General features: G+C 39.2%; 3 protein-coding genes and 1 pseudogene across 4 annotated transcripts; 2 read left to right on the top strand and 2 right to left on the bottom strand.

Moving 5' to 3' along the window:
• Nucleotides 1-57: 57 nt before the first annotated feature.
• LOC18607466 (L-ascorbate oxidase homolog) lies at nt 58-3,399 on the bottom strand. Its single transcript, XM_007041643.3, has 8 exons — nt 2,927-3,399; nt 2,714-2,823; nt 1,782-2,052; nt 1,582-1,684; nt 1,144-1,489; nt 683-1,048; nt 520-598; nt 58-429 (listed from the first exon to the last, which is right to left on the bottom strand). Exons 1-8 carry the CDS (start codon nt 3,080-3,082, stop codon nt 217-219), a joined length of 1,644 nt encoding a protein of 547 aa, XP_007041705.3. The 5' UTR covers nt 3,083-3,399; the 3' UTR covers nt 58-216.
• A 2,435-nt stretch (nt 3,400-5,834) lies between these two features.
• On the top strand, nt 5,835-7,273 carry CAO (chloroplast signal recognition particle component (CAO)). The gene has a single exon (XM_018116522.2). It carries the CDS (start codon nt 5,974-5,976, stop codon nt 7,177-7,179), a length of 1,206 nt encoding a protein of 401 aa, XP_017972011.2. The 5' UTR covers nt 5,835-5,973; the 3' UTR covers nt 7,180-7,273.
• An 831-nt stretch (nt 7,274-8,104) lies between these two features.
• LOC18607464 (uncharacterized) lies at nt 8,105-10,916 on the top strand. Its single transcript, XM_007041640.3, has 3 exons — nt 8,105-8,847; nt 9,356-9,541; nt 10,231-10,916. Exons 1-3 carry the CDS (start codon nt 8,407-8,409, stop codon nt 10,516-10,518), a joined length of 915 nt encoding a protein of 304 aa, XP_007041702.1. The 5' UTR covers nt 8,105-8,406; the 3' UTR covers nt 10,519-10,916.
• A 194-nt stretch (nt 10,917-11,110) lies between these two features.
• LOC18607463 (uncharacterized) lies at nt 11,111-12,495 on the bottom strand (annotated as a pseudogene). The gene is made up of 2 exons (XR_016024817.1): nt 11,799-12,495; nt 11,111-11,661 (listed from the first exon to the last, which is right to left on the bottom strand). The product of XR_016024817.1 is annotated as an uncharacterized LOC18607463 (transcript).
• Nucleotides 12,496-13,629: the final 1,134 nt, after the last annotated feature.

The raw sequence follows: 13,629 nt of genomic DNA, 5'->3' as shown, positions 1-13,629 counted from the left end.
GTAGAGTAAGCTTTACACAGCTTGTTTACAACAGGAATTGAGCCTTACAATCTTCACTCAGCAAAAAAGAATGTTTAATTTAAACATTTATTGACGATTCTGTAGTTACAAACCAAATACAAATTCTGTTGAAAAAGAATTGAGACCTTAAAAGCTGTGGGTCATTTTTGTACTTGTAATGGTTAATTCAGAACAAACTTCGGCTGCAAATTTGTTTCAGAGAGGTCTTGTGCTTTTTCCTGCGGCTCTGCCACAGAGCAGGGCATTCTTTGGAATGGGGTATTCATCCCTGACTGACTCCACGGGTGAGTATACTCGCAAGTAAAATTGTTGTCCGAGATATTGCCGTGCCCAAAATTCAGTTCTCACGTTCCACATTCCAACATTATCAAGAGCAATGTAGATAGCAGTCCATGATCTAGGATATACCTGCAACACCAACCATAATTTTAGTTTCCTTCTATGTTAGAACAGAGTGGATCTTTATATTGGAGAAAAAGAGGTACTGGGTTTACTAACCTGTGTGGTACTGCGTGAAACTGCATCCCTTAAGTTGTACTGTTTACGACTATCTGGAGTCCACAATCCTCCATCCATGCTGCCATAGAAAAGTAGTGTAAGTTTAGGGAAATTCTGGGATTGGCGTCAAAATTTTGACTCGGTTATTTCTGCAAGTTCTTACCCGACAACCCAGAAGGCGTATCCATTAATATGCCAGCTCTGGACAATGCTTTCATGGTTCTCAAACACAATTTCCACAAAGGCTCTAAAATCAGCACCCATGACCGATGTGTCAAGGTACATCTTTTTGCCGGCTGGACTGTCTGAGATGCTTCCAACTCGAAAAACACCATCAATCTTGAAGTAGTCAGCTAGCTTGAGGGGTGTATCAGCTGGGACAAAGGACACGCTGTTAACTGCGTATCTTTGCTTCCCATTGACTTGAGCAGCTGAACTCACTAGCTTGATCGTTCTGGTGATGTTAATGAGACCGTAGTGGTATGATCCCTGTGGATTCGGCCTTGGTCCACTTGCTGTCAGGTTAGTCCTGAAATGCACCGAAATGAAATACTTACATGAGTTTGATTGGACAAATATGAGTTCCAAGTGGATTTGAATGGAGTAACTGGATCAAGTTTTTACCTTATGGATCGAGCCTGGTTAAGAGACCAATCTATTTGGTCAGTAGGTCCACCAGGAATAGGACCTGACACTGCCTTGTTGGAGTTACTGTAGTGAAGACTGGCAGTGGTGGTAAGGATCTTGTCAGTGAAACGGGTTGAGGCCACAATGTAGAAATCCTTGGCAGTTTGGTCCATTGTAACAAGCACAGAGTAGGACTGACCCACATGGACATCAAGAGATTCGTAGATGGTCTGGACGGTGTGGGTTCCCTCTACCTCGACGAGCTTCATTGAGTGACCTTGAATGCGGAAATTGAGTGTGTTCTGAAGCCCAACATTTGATATCCTAAACCTGTAAGTTTTGCCTGTGGCACACAGAAGAGTACCAATTGTTACCACTACCATATCCCAGAGGCAGATTAAAGAGTTTAAACTGTCTAAGTCCGTCCAAATTTACCTTGTTCAACTGTGAAAATTGCGCCATTAGGTCCATGGCCATTTATCAGAATACCGTCTGGGAAAGGAAGCTTATGACCACCATCTAACCTAGCTTTCAGTTGCTGCAATAATAAGTAAAAGAAATAATGAATGTCAAGTTACATAATTGATTTGGTGATCAGCATAGCTCCGTATGTAATAAGTAACTTGTTTGTTTACCCTGTGATCAGTCTTGTACCAATCTCCAATAAGAACTGTGAAATCACCAGCAGGGTCCGGGAAAGGGACAGGAATCCTGGGCCTACTGAGGATCTTGATGCCTCCAAAGCCGCCAGCAGCCTTATGGAAAGCAAGGGATGGAAAGTAGAAAAAGCTTCCGATTTGATCTTTCACCTGTAAAATGTAAGTGAAGTTCTTGCCTGGAGGGATTGGGCATGTAGTCCCATATACTCCATCCTCATACGAGTTTCTCCTTTGCTGCACCCCATTCCTAGACACATAACAAAAAAAAAAATCTAAAATTAGTATATAACCTCTTGTAAGAGTAGCTGACCAATCACGTTTCATGATGGGAAAACAAACTAAAGTCAAAAGTTAGGTCCGAAGGATGATCATGGTCGCTTTCACAACTTTAATGTACCAAGAATGATCATTATCTGCACATGCTATATGTTTAAATTTTGTACTTATGCCTAGAAATGCAATCGGCAATCACCATCAAAAGCTGGAATGGTGCTGCACTTTGGATTTGATATTCAAGAAGTTTTTAAAGTATTTGTCTCTTGCACGCAAGATTTACACATCAATTATTCTTAAATATCTTCTTCTATAATCTATAATGACAAATAAGAAAAAGAAGCATAGTCATTAATTAAAACACGTTTATTGTCCTGGAATTTCTCACAAGCCAGATATACTCTGCTGTGTAAACTGTTGTTTTTAATAGGACTATAGGAGGTCCGTGGTGCAACAATATTATAACTTTGGGAGGCAAAGGCAGCTTAATTTATAGATACTGAGTTGTAAGCTGCCCAATGCCTAGTATGCATGCTAGGCTGCCTAAGTGTTCATCTTCAGAAAAGATATCTCATGATATGTGAAATCCATTTTAGAAGAAAAGGAGCAAAACTAGACTGATCGGAGTTGCTCACCATGATAGAAGAAAAGGTTCATCCAAGTTGTTGTAGACATTGATGATGAGGTTGTCATTGGTGACAGAATAGAGTTCAGGCCCTGGAAATTGCCCATTAATGAGAATTCCCTGTAAACAACAAATAAAACGTCTCTTTTCAGATGATCTCAGAAGCCTTATATAACCCCAAAGAAAAGAAAACTGATAGCATAAATAATATTAATTTCCAAACCTGCTGGCGAACCCCAAGTGGGTAAATATCACCATAAGTAACATTCCAGTTGAAGAACCTGTAAGGATCCTCTGCCTGAACAACAACAACAGCAGCAGCAAGAACCAAGAAGGCAGCACATCTTTGCCAAAAGCTGGATTCTATCATCAGCAACATTTTGTGATTTGTCCTGGTGGAGAAGAAGAGAATTTGGGATATTGGTTTAAGGGCAGGGTCTGAAGATAGAGAAGGTCTAAGGAAACTAGACAGACAGGCTTCGGTAAACCTACTAAAGAAAGGTTATGCCTTTACAGGACAAGGGACTTCAATGTGGCCTATAGTAACTGATACGTACGTGACTTATTTAAAGTGCATTGCCAAAGAGGGAACCCCCAAAAAGAAAATGAACGAATGAATGAATCAAAGTAATAAAACCAACCAAAAAGAACTGATGATCTGAGAAAGAAAGAAGAAGAGAAAATGAGAGAAGAATTGAGAAGCTTTCGTGTTGGTTGGAGGAGTGTGATCATGTTTATATAGTGTGCTTAGTGGGGTTTTGAATGCGGTGATTGACCCACCAGAAAGATCCAAATTTCGGTCCATTCACAAACTATCCAATAGGAATTTGATACGTAAGCGACATGTCAAATGTAGTGACGAAAATGTCCTTGTTAGGGTGGAAACGAGAGTAGGTAATCAGGAGGAAACCGCGTTGACGGGTTTAAAATTTCACAAATGCATGAGCTGGGGACGAAATGCGCCCGTGATTTCTGACGCTACACACGGCATTTCCATGTGGGTTTAAAACTCTGGTCTGGGTCCTAACAAGCCCACCTTAGGAAGATCAACGGCTGGTATTGCTGCATATCGTTTGGACCCACTATACGGACGGTGGTGATGGCAGATGATCAGCATTATTGTTTTTTTATGCTAAGGAAATAATTGTACACGGAGAATGTAATGGGAGTTGGGACATTCTTTGCTTACACTGCGGGCTCTTTGTGCTGTTGACAGAATGATGACAGTGAGTTTTCATATTGGTTGAATTGATTGGTAAGTCAAATATAATACCCTCATTCATATCATGCTAAACAAATCAATGCTTTTTTTAATATAAGGATGATTTTTTTATATATTAGGGCTTGATTTGTATCTATATGACTCTATATCCCCACAAAATCATTGTAAATCACTTGCCATAAAAGAGTTGGAAATCATAAAGTAATGAAATAAGTAGCAAACACAAGAATAAAACAAATTAGGATGGTGATGAAAAAATCTCTTTTTGTTGTTTTTCTTTTTGATAAATTGTCACGTAATAAATTTACTATGATCAGAAAGAAAACTTAACTTTTAAGTTAGAGTATCTTGAATATATAAATATAATAAAAATTATTCTATTTAAACTCAATTGATTTTAAGTTAGATGTTTGTCTTAAAAATTCAGTGTTGTATTAGAATAGGTATTATCTATTCAATTACTTATTTTTTATGTGGTAGACTGTTATAAATAATAGGGTTTGTTATATTTATACGTGAGAGCATTAGAACAATGATTAAATTGATTAAAAGATAAGCAATCTCACATCTATTAAATCGGATTTTTTTCTGCTTTGTGCTCTTAGTCAATACGTGTTATAAATTTGATGGAGCCTTTTACTCAACACTTTTGTCACAATCTGATCTTTGTATTAAATGTGAAATATGAAAATTGTTCAAATTTATAAACACGACTTAATGGGTGTGTTAATATCGAGAGAAATGACATGAAAACGATAATCATGCATAATTTTTAAAAAAATATTTTCCAAATCATTGTTTTTAAGTAGTTCTCAAGAATTTAAATTTCCAGCTAGCAATTGACAAATACAGGGCCTTAATATTTTACTTTTGGTTCCGTAAGTTGATTAACTAGTTGAGATCAACATTTTTCACACTCCAAAACCAAAAAATGTATGCATGGTTAGTACCCATTTGTGTTCATTGTCAAATTGTTCATACCACAACAAGATTGAAAAGAAGAAAGAAAACTAGGAATAAATACACTGAATAAGACTGGTTTTCTTTTAGCTCCTTTCAGGCGTGATTGAAGAGGCGAGTCTGCCAGTTGGACTCTTGTCCATTTTAGCTAATTTGCTGAGCTGTGTTGCCGTGAGGAAGAATCACACACGGGAAAGAAAGTCAGAAAGGATTTCTTTTTTCTTTTTTTTTTTTTGTATATTGGCAAATATATCAGTTTGCAACCAAATTTTCCAGCCTCAAATCAAGGATGATGATCAACAGGAACTCAAAAAGAAGTTTAATGTATTTGTATCTAAACTGGCTGCTTGATTAACCTGAAAATTGAAGTGATCACTAGAAGTGGTGGATTGGCCTCATTTAGATCAAAAGCAAATTGTCATCATTTCATTACTTTACAAAAAGAAAAGAAGGGAAACAGTACTAGCAATCTCCATTTCAAATTTTTAAAGGGTGTAAAAGGACACCTGTAACTTGCAAGTAAAGTTTAGTCAGATTTATCAAGTCAGTGTCATGAATTGATTTTCCCTTTTTCTTTTTATGGAAATCATGATTCATGAACAGGGAAAAGGAATTCAAGTCAGCAATTGTCAATTGGGATACACTTCTCTGGAACCTGAGTGAAGCCCCAAAGGGGAGATCTAAGCAGGCCAATCTCAATCTGACCCAATAGTTTAACCCAGTTGCTGCAGCCTTTCGGTAACCCAATTAGACTTGGATGAAAATGGGTGAGGGAGATTGGGAAACTTGGTCCATCATCTGATGCAGTCGGGGACCCTGGAGAGTTCAGCCTGGTTACTCCTCAGCCACAAAAGGAAATTGCTTAAAATATTTTACGTGGACGAAACCCAAGCTGAACAACGCAATAAGCAACACCAATGTTATCGTCCCATCCCCGAAAAGAGACCAAAAAATGGATGGCGTTCCTTATCCCGAAATCTCTCCTTCTCGAGATTACACCCAACAGGCGGACGCCACTTCACTTTGCTTAGCTAACTCTTCAAACTCACTTTCCTTGCACTTTCCTTGCACCAGGCATAGGCTCAGGCATGGAAACTCTCTTCGTAAACCAAACTCTCTCTCGTCTCGATCTTTCCCCGAAACCGAAGCTCCCACTTTCTATCTCTCCCCAACCCCTCCAGTTCCTTGCTACGAAAACAAATCTCATCAAACCCAACAGAGGTTTGGCTCTGTTCGCTGTCCAAGACCAAGAAAAGAGCTTCCAAGAAACAGGGTACACACTCCAAGCAGACATTAAGGATGAAGCGGATGAATCTTATGGTGTAGTCAGCAAAATCATCGGCAACAGAGCTCTCCCAGGTGGGAAAGGCATGGAATACTTGATAGAGTGGAAAGACGGTCATGCCCCTTCATGGGTTCCACATGATTTCATAGCCAAGGATGTGGTGGCAGAATACGAAACCCCATGGTGGACAGCGTCTAAGAAAGCTGACGAGAAGGCTTTGGCGGAGCTCTTAGCAGCCGAGGAAGATTGGCGTGACGTGGATGCTGTAGACCCAGATGGCAGAACTGCCCTTCTCTTTGTATCAGGTCTTGGCTCGGAGCCATGTGTTAAGATCCTAGCTGAAGCTGGAGCTGATATTGACCATCGTGACAATGCTGGTGGGTTAACGGCTCTTCATATGGCAGCTGGGTATGTCAAACCTGGTGTAGCTAAATTGTTGTTGGATCTCGGGGCGGATCCTGAACTCGAAGATGACAGGGGTTTGACACCCTTAGCTTTAGCTAAGGAGATTCTAAAGGTGACCCCCAAAGGGAACCCAATGCAATTCGGTAGAAGATTGGGGCTTGAAAGTGTGATAAAGGTATTAGAGGGGGCAATATATGAGTATGCTGAGGTGCAGGAGATATTGGAGAAGAGAGGGAAAGGTGAAAACTTGGAGTATTTGATAAAATGGAAAGACGGTAGTGACAATGAGTGGGTTAAAGCAAGGTTTGTAGCTGAGGATTTGGCGAGGGACTTCGAGGCAGGGTTAGAGTATGCTGTGGCTGAGGGAGTTGTGGGGAAAAGAATGGGTGACGACGGGAAGAATGAGTATCTCGTGAAATGGGCGGATATGGAGGAGGCTACTTGGGAGCCAGAGGAGAATGTTGATCCTGATTTGATTAAGGAGTTCGAGGCAGGGCAGATTGAGGGCAACGGTGCAGTCAAGAGCCAACCAAGTGTTGATGCCTCGGGACAGATTGATGGAAATGGCGCTGTGAAGAACCAATCAAGTGTGGACGGTTCATGAAATCTTATCCTATAGAATTTTTGTGTTGTAATTCTCTTTTCCTCATCAGGATTATTTCGATTGAAAATCAATCTATACCGACTATTAAAATCGAGTGTAAATTGCACTGTAGCTACAATATTCCTTTTAACTGAGTTTTTTTAAATCAAATTGAAAGAGAGAGAGAGAAATAGGGAGAAGGGCTCAGGAGACAGAAGGGTGGTGGAAAAGGTGGTGCCGCCGTTGGCGAAGCCATGGCCGGCGATGGCTAAAGAAAGAACAGGGGTTTAAAGTTTTCAGGGTTGAACTTGATCAGGCTAAAAAGTACTTTTTAAATCCAGTTCTTTTCAACAGCAATAGCAATGTCAAACTAGGTTTATGTGGCATCAACTATCCACCAATGAAGATTAGGTTAACAAAAATAATATTAAAATCAATTAAAAAAATTGTTTAAGAAATAAATATACTCTTACATATTAGATGTAAAAATTTTTAATAAAAAATTTATAAAATACCAATTAAAAAATATATAAAAGAGTCATTTTCTCATAATTTCAAATATTCATACTAAATAATTAAATATTGAAATAATTTTATACACTTCTATTTAATAAAAACATTTACCAACAATTAAGATTAAAAAAAAACCAAAATTTGTCTTTGAAAATGTCAATGGTGTAGACTCATTTTTTAAAAAATTAATTACAATAATTGATAATTAATGTGATAACTTTAAAATAATAAAAAATATATTTATTTAATACAATTTTTTTCTTATTAGAAAAAAAAAATGTAAATTTAGAGTGGTCGATATCATAGCAGAAAATAGTACATAAAGAGGAAGTAACGGTCCCTGGCATTGATGAATGATGATTAATGACCGTTGGATTTGATCTTGCGTGGGGCCCAAAAAATAGTGTCAGTGATACACAGGACCGGCATCCCAAAGTCAGGTCCGCATGCAATGTGCTCATTCCACTCCTAAGAAAAAAATAGACAAAAACAGGAACAATTTCCGTGTCTCGTGACTCGAAAAACCTTGAAGTCGGAAGCACATTAAACGCAAACAGAGCAACTCCTCCCCCTCTGTAACATTGCTTCTCGCTTCCTTCCTTGCGTCACTTTCCTTTCTCGTTTACCAATAATTAATATAAACAAACCCCCCCGAAAGGCTTGTATTGGAAAACCATAGCCTTTGATCTTCTTGATCTTTGTCTCAAAGTGTTGGCCAGAAAAGGGAGGAGAAAAATGCATGCGAAAACGGATTCTGAAGGGACGAGTATTGATGCGTCATGGCCACCGAGGTCCCCTAGAAGGCCTGTTTACTACGTTCAGAGCCCTTCGAACCATGACGTCGAGAAGATGTCGTATGGGTCGAGTCCCACGGCTTCACCAACGCACCATTATTACCATTGCTCCCCCATTCACCACTCCAGGGAGTCGTCTACGTCCAGGTTCTCGGCTTCGCTTAAGAACCCGAGGAGCCTTTCCGCTTGGAAGCATGTGCAGATTGGTCATGGCGATGATGACGATGACGATGACGATGAAATGGACGGTCGCGATGGACGCAGGGCTAACAACGTCAGGCTTTATCTTTGCCTTGTTTTCTTGTTTTTCGTGCTGTTTGCGGTGTTTTCTTTGATCTTGTGGGGTGCTAGCAGAAGTTACAAGCCTAAAGTCTTCGTCAGGGTGAGTTATTTTTTCTGTAAATTGATTTCTACTGAGTTGACTCAGTTGTTCCCGGAGTCGGGTTGGTCAATGGTGATCGTAAACATTAAGCTAATTTTGCTCTTTTTGGTCACTAAACTTTTCCTGTGAACTGAGTAAACTCTGTGATTGCAGTTGTTTTACTTAAAATGTGTAAATCAATAATTACTGATTAGGAAATCATAGTTGGCACTTGGCACCTAGCATTGAATGTTTCCTGAAACCAAAACGGAATTCCCTCTCCATCGATGGAAACGTTTAACCCTCTCTTCGTTGTGAGTCAACTCAGTGACTCAGTTCACGAGTTTCCATCGCGGAATGAGACATTTTGCTGATATCTAGGGGCTAGGAATGTGGAATGGGCGCCGTTTTGATTGCTCAATCCCGCAATTTAAGCTTTATTGTTTTTTTAATTGAACTAATTAATTTAATCAAGTAGTAGTACTAATAAACATTCTTCTCTAAACTATGTGTGTTGGTGTGTGAGCAGCACATAGTGTTCGAGAACTTCTATTATCAGGCAGGAAATGATCAATCAGGGGTGCCAACAGATATGCTTTCACTAAATTCAACGGTCAAGATTTCATACAGAAACCCAGCTACTTTCTATGCCGTCCATGTGACCTCTACCCCTTGGGAGCTTCATCATTTCCAGCTCAAAATTGCCTCTGGACAGGTAAAAGTAAAACCCATTTTTCTAATCCTTGGGGTTGTGGTAAGTAGTAGTTAACATATGGTGGTTCTCGTTAGACTAGGCAAGGAAAGCATTTTGGTCCAAAGTCTTTTTGGGCTAGCAGTTAGCAGCCTAGAGAAGTGGGAAAAATTTTAGCAGAGGGCTTTTGAATGCTATTCGGTTTCTTTATTCGAGTGCCATTAAAAAGGCTGCAAGAACTGCAACTAACATATTCTCAATAGGGCCCCACAGAGAGAAACCCTATGCTATTCGTCTGTTTCGTTATGGAAATGGCCGTTTGCTTTGGAGCTTATCTATTTGCTTTCGTGCAGGGCACAGCTTAGCTGTCTTCCAGGCATTGGGACAAAACATTAGTTCACACTTCACCCCTAGGATAGGAAGGAATGTTCCACAGTTTTAAACTGGGGGGTCTTAACATTGTCAGGTTTGATGGAAAAGATGGTTGGCTTTATGCAATGAGTTTTCTTTTCTTTAAGTCAAGTGTCAAGCATGAGCTAGGCTTTTAGGTGAAGATGAAAGGTGTTAATGGGAAGGGAAAGATTTGTAACTGGAAACTGGATAATCAATTTTCTGAGTAAAATTCATGTACCAATAACATGAAGAAAATTTTTTACCAGGAGTTTAATAATGCTTTCTTTATCTAATTGGTTGGTTATTAACGTATGGAACAGATGAAGAAGTTTACTCTATCAAGAAAGAGTCAGCGGAAAGTGGTAACGATTGTGCAAGGGAATCAAGTGCCACTATATGGTGGGATACCCGCTCTTGTGAACTCTAGAGAGCACTTGGAAGGCATAGCAGTGCCCCTGAACCTGACATTTGTGATGAGGTCAAGGGCCTACATTTTGGGCACATTGGTAAAGACCAAGTTTTATGGGAGATTCAGGTGCTCTGTCACTCTTAGAGGAAACAAACTTGGGAAACCCCTTAACTTGACAGATTCATGTGATTATCAGTGAATGCTGCACTCTTATTTTCAGGTAAAATCATATTATGAGGCATCTGATATTGCCAACCTGAGTTATCACTTTTTGGCCTTTCGGAATCTTTATTTCCCAAGATTTCCAAGAGCTGAAAATTTGAATTAATGCTCCTTGATGCACTAAGACTTGGAGGTAGATGGTGGAACTCTGAGTATATAGAATCTACACTTTTTGCAATGTAAATTTTTGTTTTGTTTCTATTTCTGGAAGAAACCAAGATGAATTTTGTTCAATTGTTAACTTTTCATAGGCTCCTCTTTCTTTGCAAGTTTATTGTTTACAGGTGTGGTTTATTTGATGTTTCTTGTTGTGATCAGTTAGATGTTCTTCTGTATATGGTTGATAAACATGAAGCTGTTTCTGCTTAGCCTTTATCTGCTACTTGTTCCTTGTGTGTCGATTGATGAGAGATGTCTGTTGCCTGTTATATATCTTTTTGCTCTTTTTGCTGCTAAGGTAATAAAAAGTTAGCTTGTCTTTATTTGCAGCCTTCTGTTAGTTTAATAGGTAAGTAAGTGAAGCCTATCCTGTAGCAAACTATCTTTCTCACATGGAATTTTGAGCTTTGAAATGTTAGATGACCCTTCACCAAGTGAAGACTTCGAAGACAACTACTATTACATTACTAGACATTAGGAAGGAAATATCAAATGACTGATGCAACACAGGAATACGACACAAAGACTCCCAAAGCACAAGAAACACTTGTAGGGAGCACATAAACACAATGCAAGCACAAAGACAACATATTCCAAGATACAGTTTTAGTGGCAAGTTTTAACTTCAATTTTCCTTGCCCTTATCCTCTTCAGTCTTGTGTCCATGGTACCCGGGAATCTTCTCCTTGATCTTCTCCAAGATTCCTATCTCCTTTGGCTCACGTTCTGCAGGATGCCCATCCGAGGCATTATCTTCTGGTTTCTTGTTCTGACCAGGAAGTTTCTCCTTTATCTTATCTAGAAAGCCTTTCTTCTCCTCTGGATTCGCAGTTGGGATTGATGTGTCTTTATGCTCTCTTGCCTCTTTGTCGCCAGATATCTTTTCTTTGATCTTGCCCTTCAATCCTTTCTTCTTTTTTTTCTTCTCACCATCTTCTCCTTCCTCTTCTTCATCACTAGACTGCAAAAAATAAATGAAAAGTTCATAAACAACCTGAATAATGATCCTTGGCAAAATGCCATTACGATCCTGCTGAAAAAGAATGGTGCAGTGATGTATAGCTGGCTTTAGTTTAGTGAGTAGGACAGAAGGCTTACTGAGCTAGAGTTGCTATCAGCACGGTGGAGTTTTTCCTTCGGCTTCTCCTTCTCCTATGCATTGTCTGGCTTGTGGGCATCTGCCATGGCCACATCCTCATCCTCCTTCAAGAAATCGAACATACCACGATCTGTTGTTTCCACTGCCTTGTTGTGATCTCCCTCAGCATGGTGACCCTCCATATTGTTGGGAATTAGCAGAATAAATATCAGCAATAAGACTAAAGTGCTAAATCTGTGACGTTTGAATGTCAAATTGTGGTTTCACCCTGAGAAGTGTGTTGTGGGCATTTATAGGTGAAAAACCAAGGAAATCCAAACTCAACTCTGGGTAACATGGCTTACAAATAATATGGACTTGGTCGTCTGTCGGCCCTCGGAGGAAGATAACCAAGATGGTCGGTGTGGACGCTCCACACTAATCAAGAGATGCCGCGTGTGTTCTGATGTGGTGGGGCTTTGAGATCAGGACTGGATTAGTAGGCTAAAAAATGACTCATCTTCTTGTTAATGAAATTAATAGCTCTACTTAATTCAGGGACAAAACATATGAACCTAGGATGCTGTGTAAACTGATGGTAGTACGATGACAATTGACTCGGAAAATGGAACTTGAATATTCAAAGTACATGAGAATCAAGGAGGTCTTGTGGGAGATTGCAGGGTGTCACGTCCTTCAGTCTCTTTTTAGCACTAACTGCTGAGCCAAGCCAAGTAACGAGGTTCCTGATTTTGTCTCTCAACTATTTCAACCTATACCAGGTTTAAGTCAGTTGGTTTTTGACACGTACATTGGTCCCTATGGGCCGAACAGACCCATAAGGGGATTCTGCTTTTTGGGTCAGGGGTCCATAAAGGATTCAAAGCTTCTCTATTAGGCTCAGCATAAAAGCCCAAATAATTTCTAATAAGCCCACCGAGTTGAACTTGAGCCATCCAGAAGACAAGATGCAGCCATCAACCTTCGAATCCATGATTGGGATGAATGAATGATTCTTGAATATTTTGTCAATCCACTTCTATCAAAGTTTTAATTTGAAATCCCAACTTAAATCTTGGTTTACTTATTTATTATATTCATTATTTTTTAACTTGCTAGATTAGCCATTATCACTCAAAATAATGTAGAAGCAACCTGTGTGAGCTTTTTAAAATCTCTTTACTTGTTTTGTATGAGATTGAAATACCTTTTTGAAAGACTTGATATGACATTTTCTCTCATCCAAGTCGAGGATACCCTTATCATTGTCCACCACCTTATCTATCTCTCCTCTAAAAGTGCCTGACATGAATTGAATTTAAATTGAGTTCAATTTAAGATTCCACTTTGTAGTGGGATCATTACTTTCTCTGTAAACAAAATTATGCTGATAAGATAGCAACGCTAAAGTTTTTAAATTTTTTAAGATATTTTACCTGTTGAAATGAGATTGAAATATTGTGAAATAAAGGCAGAAAAAGGGTAAACATTTGGCCGGGGCGTATGGGTGGGAGCAATCCAAATGGGATACGGTTAAGCAAACTGAATGGTAGAGAAAATTCTACAGACAAAATCATCAATGTGAAAATTTGCAAGCTTTTGATCTTTAACAACAGTCAATGTCAGTCATTGGCCTGCTATTTTAATGGTTCATGAACAGGTTGTTAGTTCTAAGTTCCAACCTTGTTATTATGCAAATTCTTCTACTTTTACCTTTTGTCTAAACAAGATTATAACATAAAGAGCAAAAGATTAAGCATACTAATCATTTTGCAGCTTAAAAAAACTACAATCTCACTATCTCAGAAATGTTTCTTGACATCCACTAAAATCCCATGTCAGAAAGTCTAG

The sequence above is a fragment of the Theobroma cacao genome, chromosome 2 (assembly GCF_053813885.1).
Source record: "Theobroma cacao isolate CCN51 chromosome 2, ASM5381388v1, whole genome shotgun sequence".
Taxonomy (NCBI): Eukaryota; Viridiplantae; Streptophyta; class Magnoliopsida; order Malvales; family Malvaceae; genus Theobroma; species Theobroma cacao.
The sequence above is the reverse complement of the archived record's forward strand: the minus strand, read 5'-3'. Positions and strand labels throughout refer to the sequence as shown.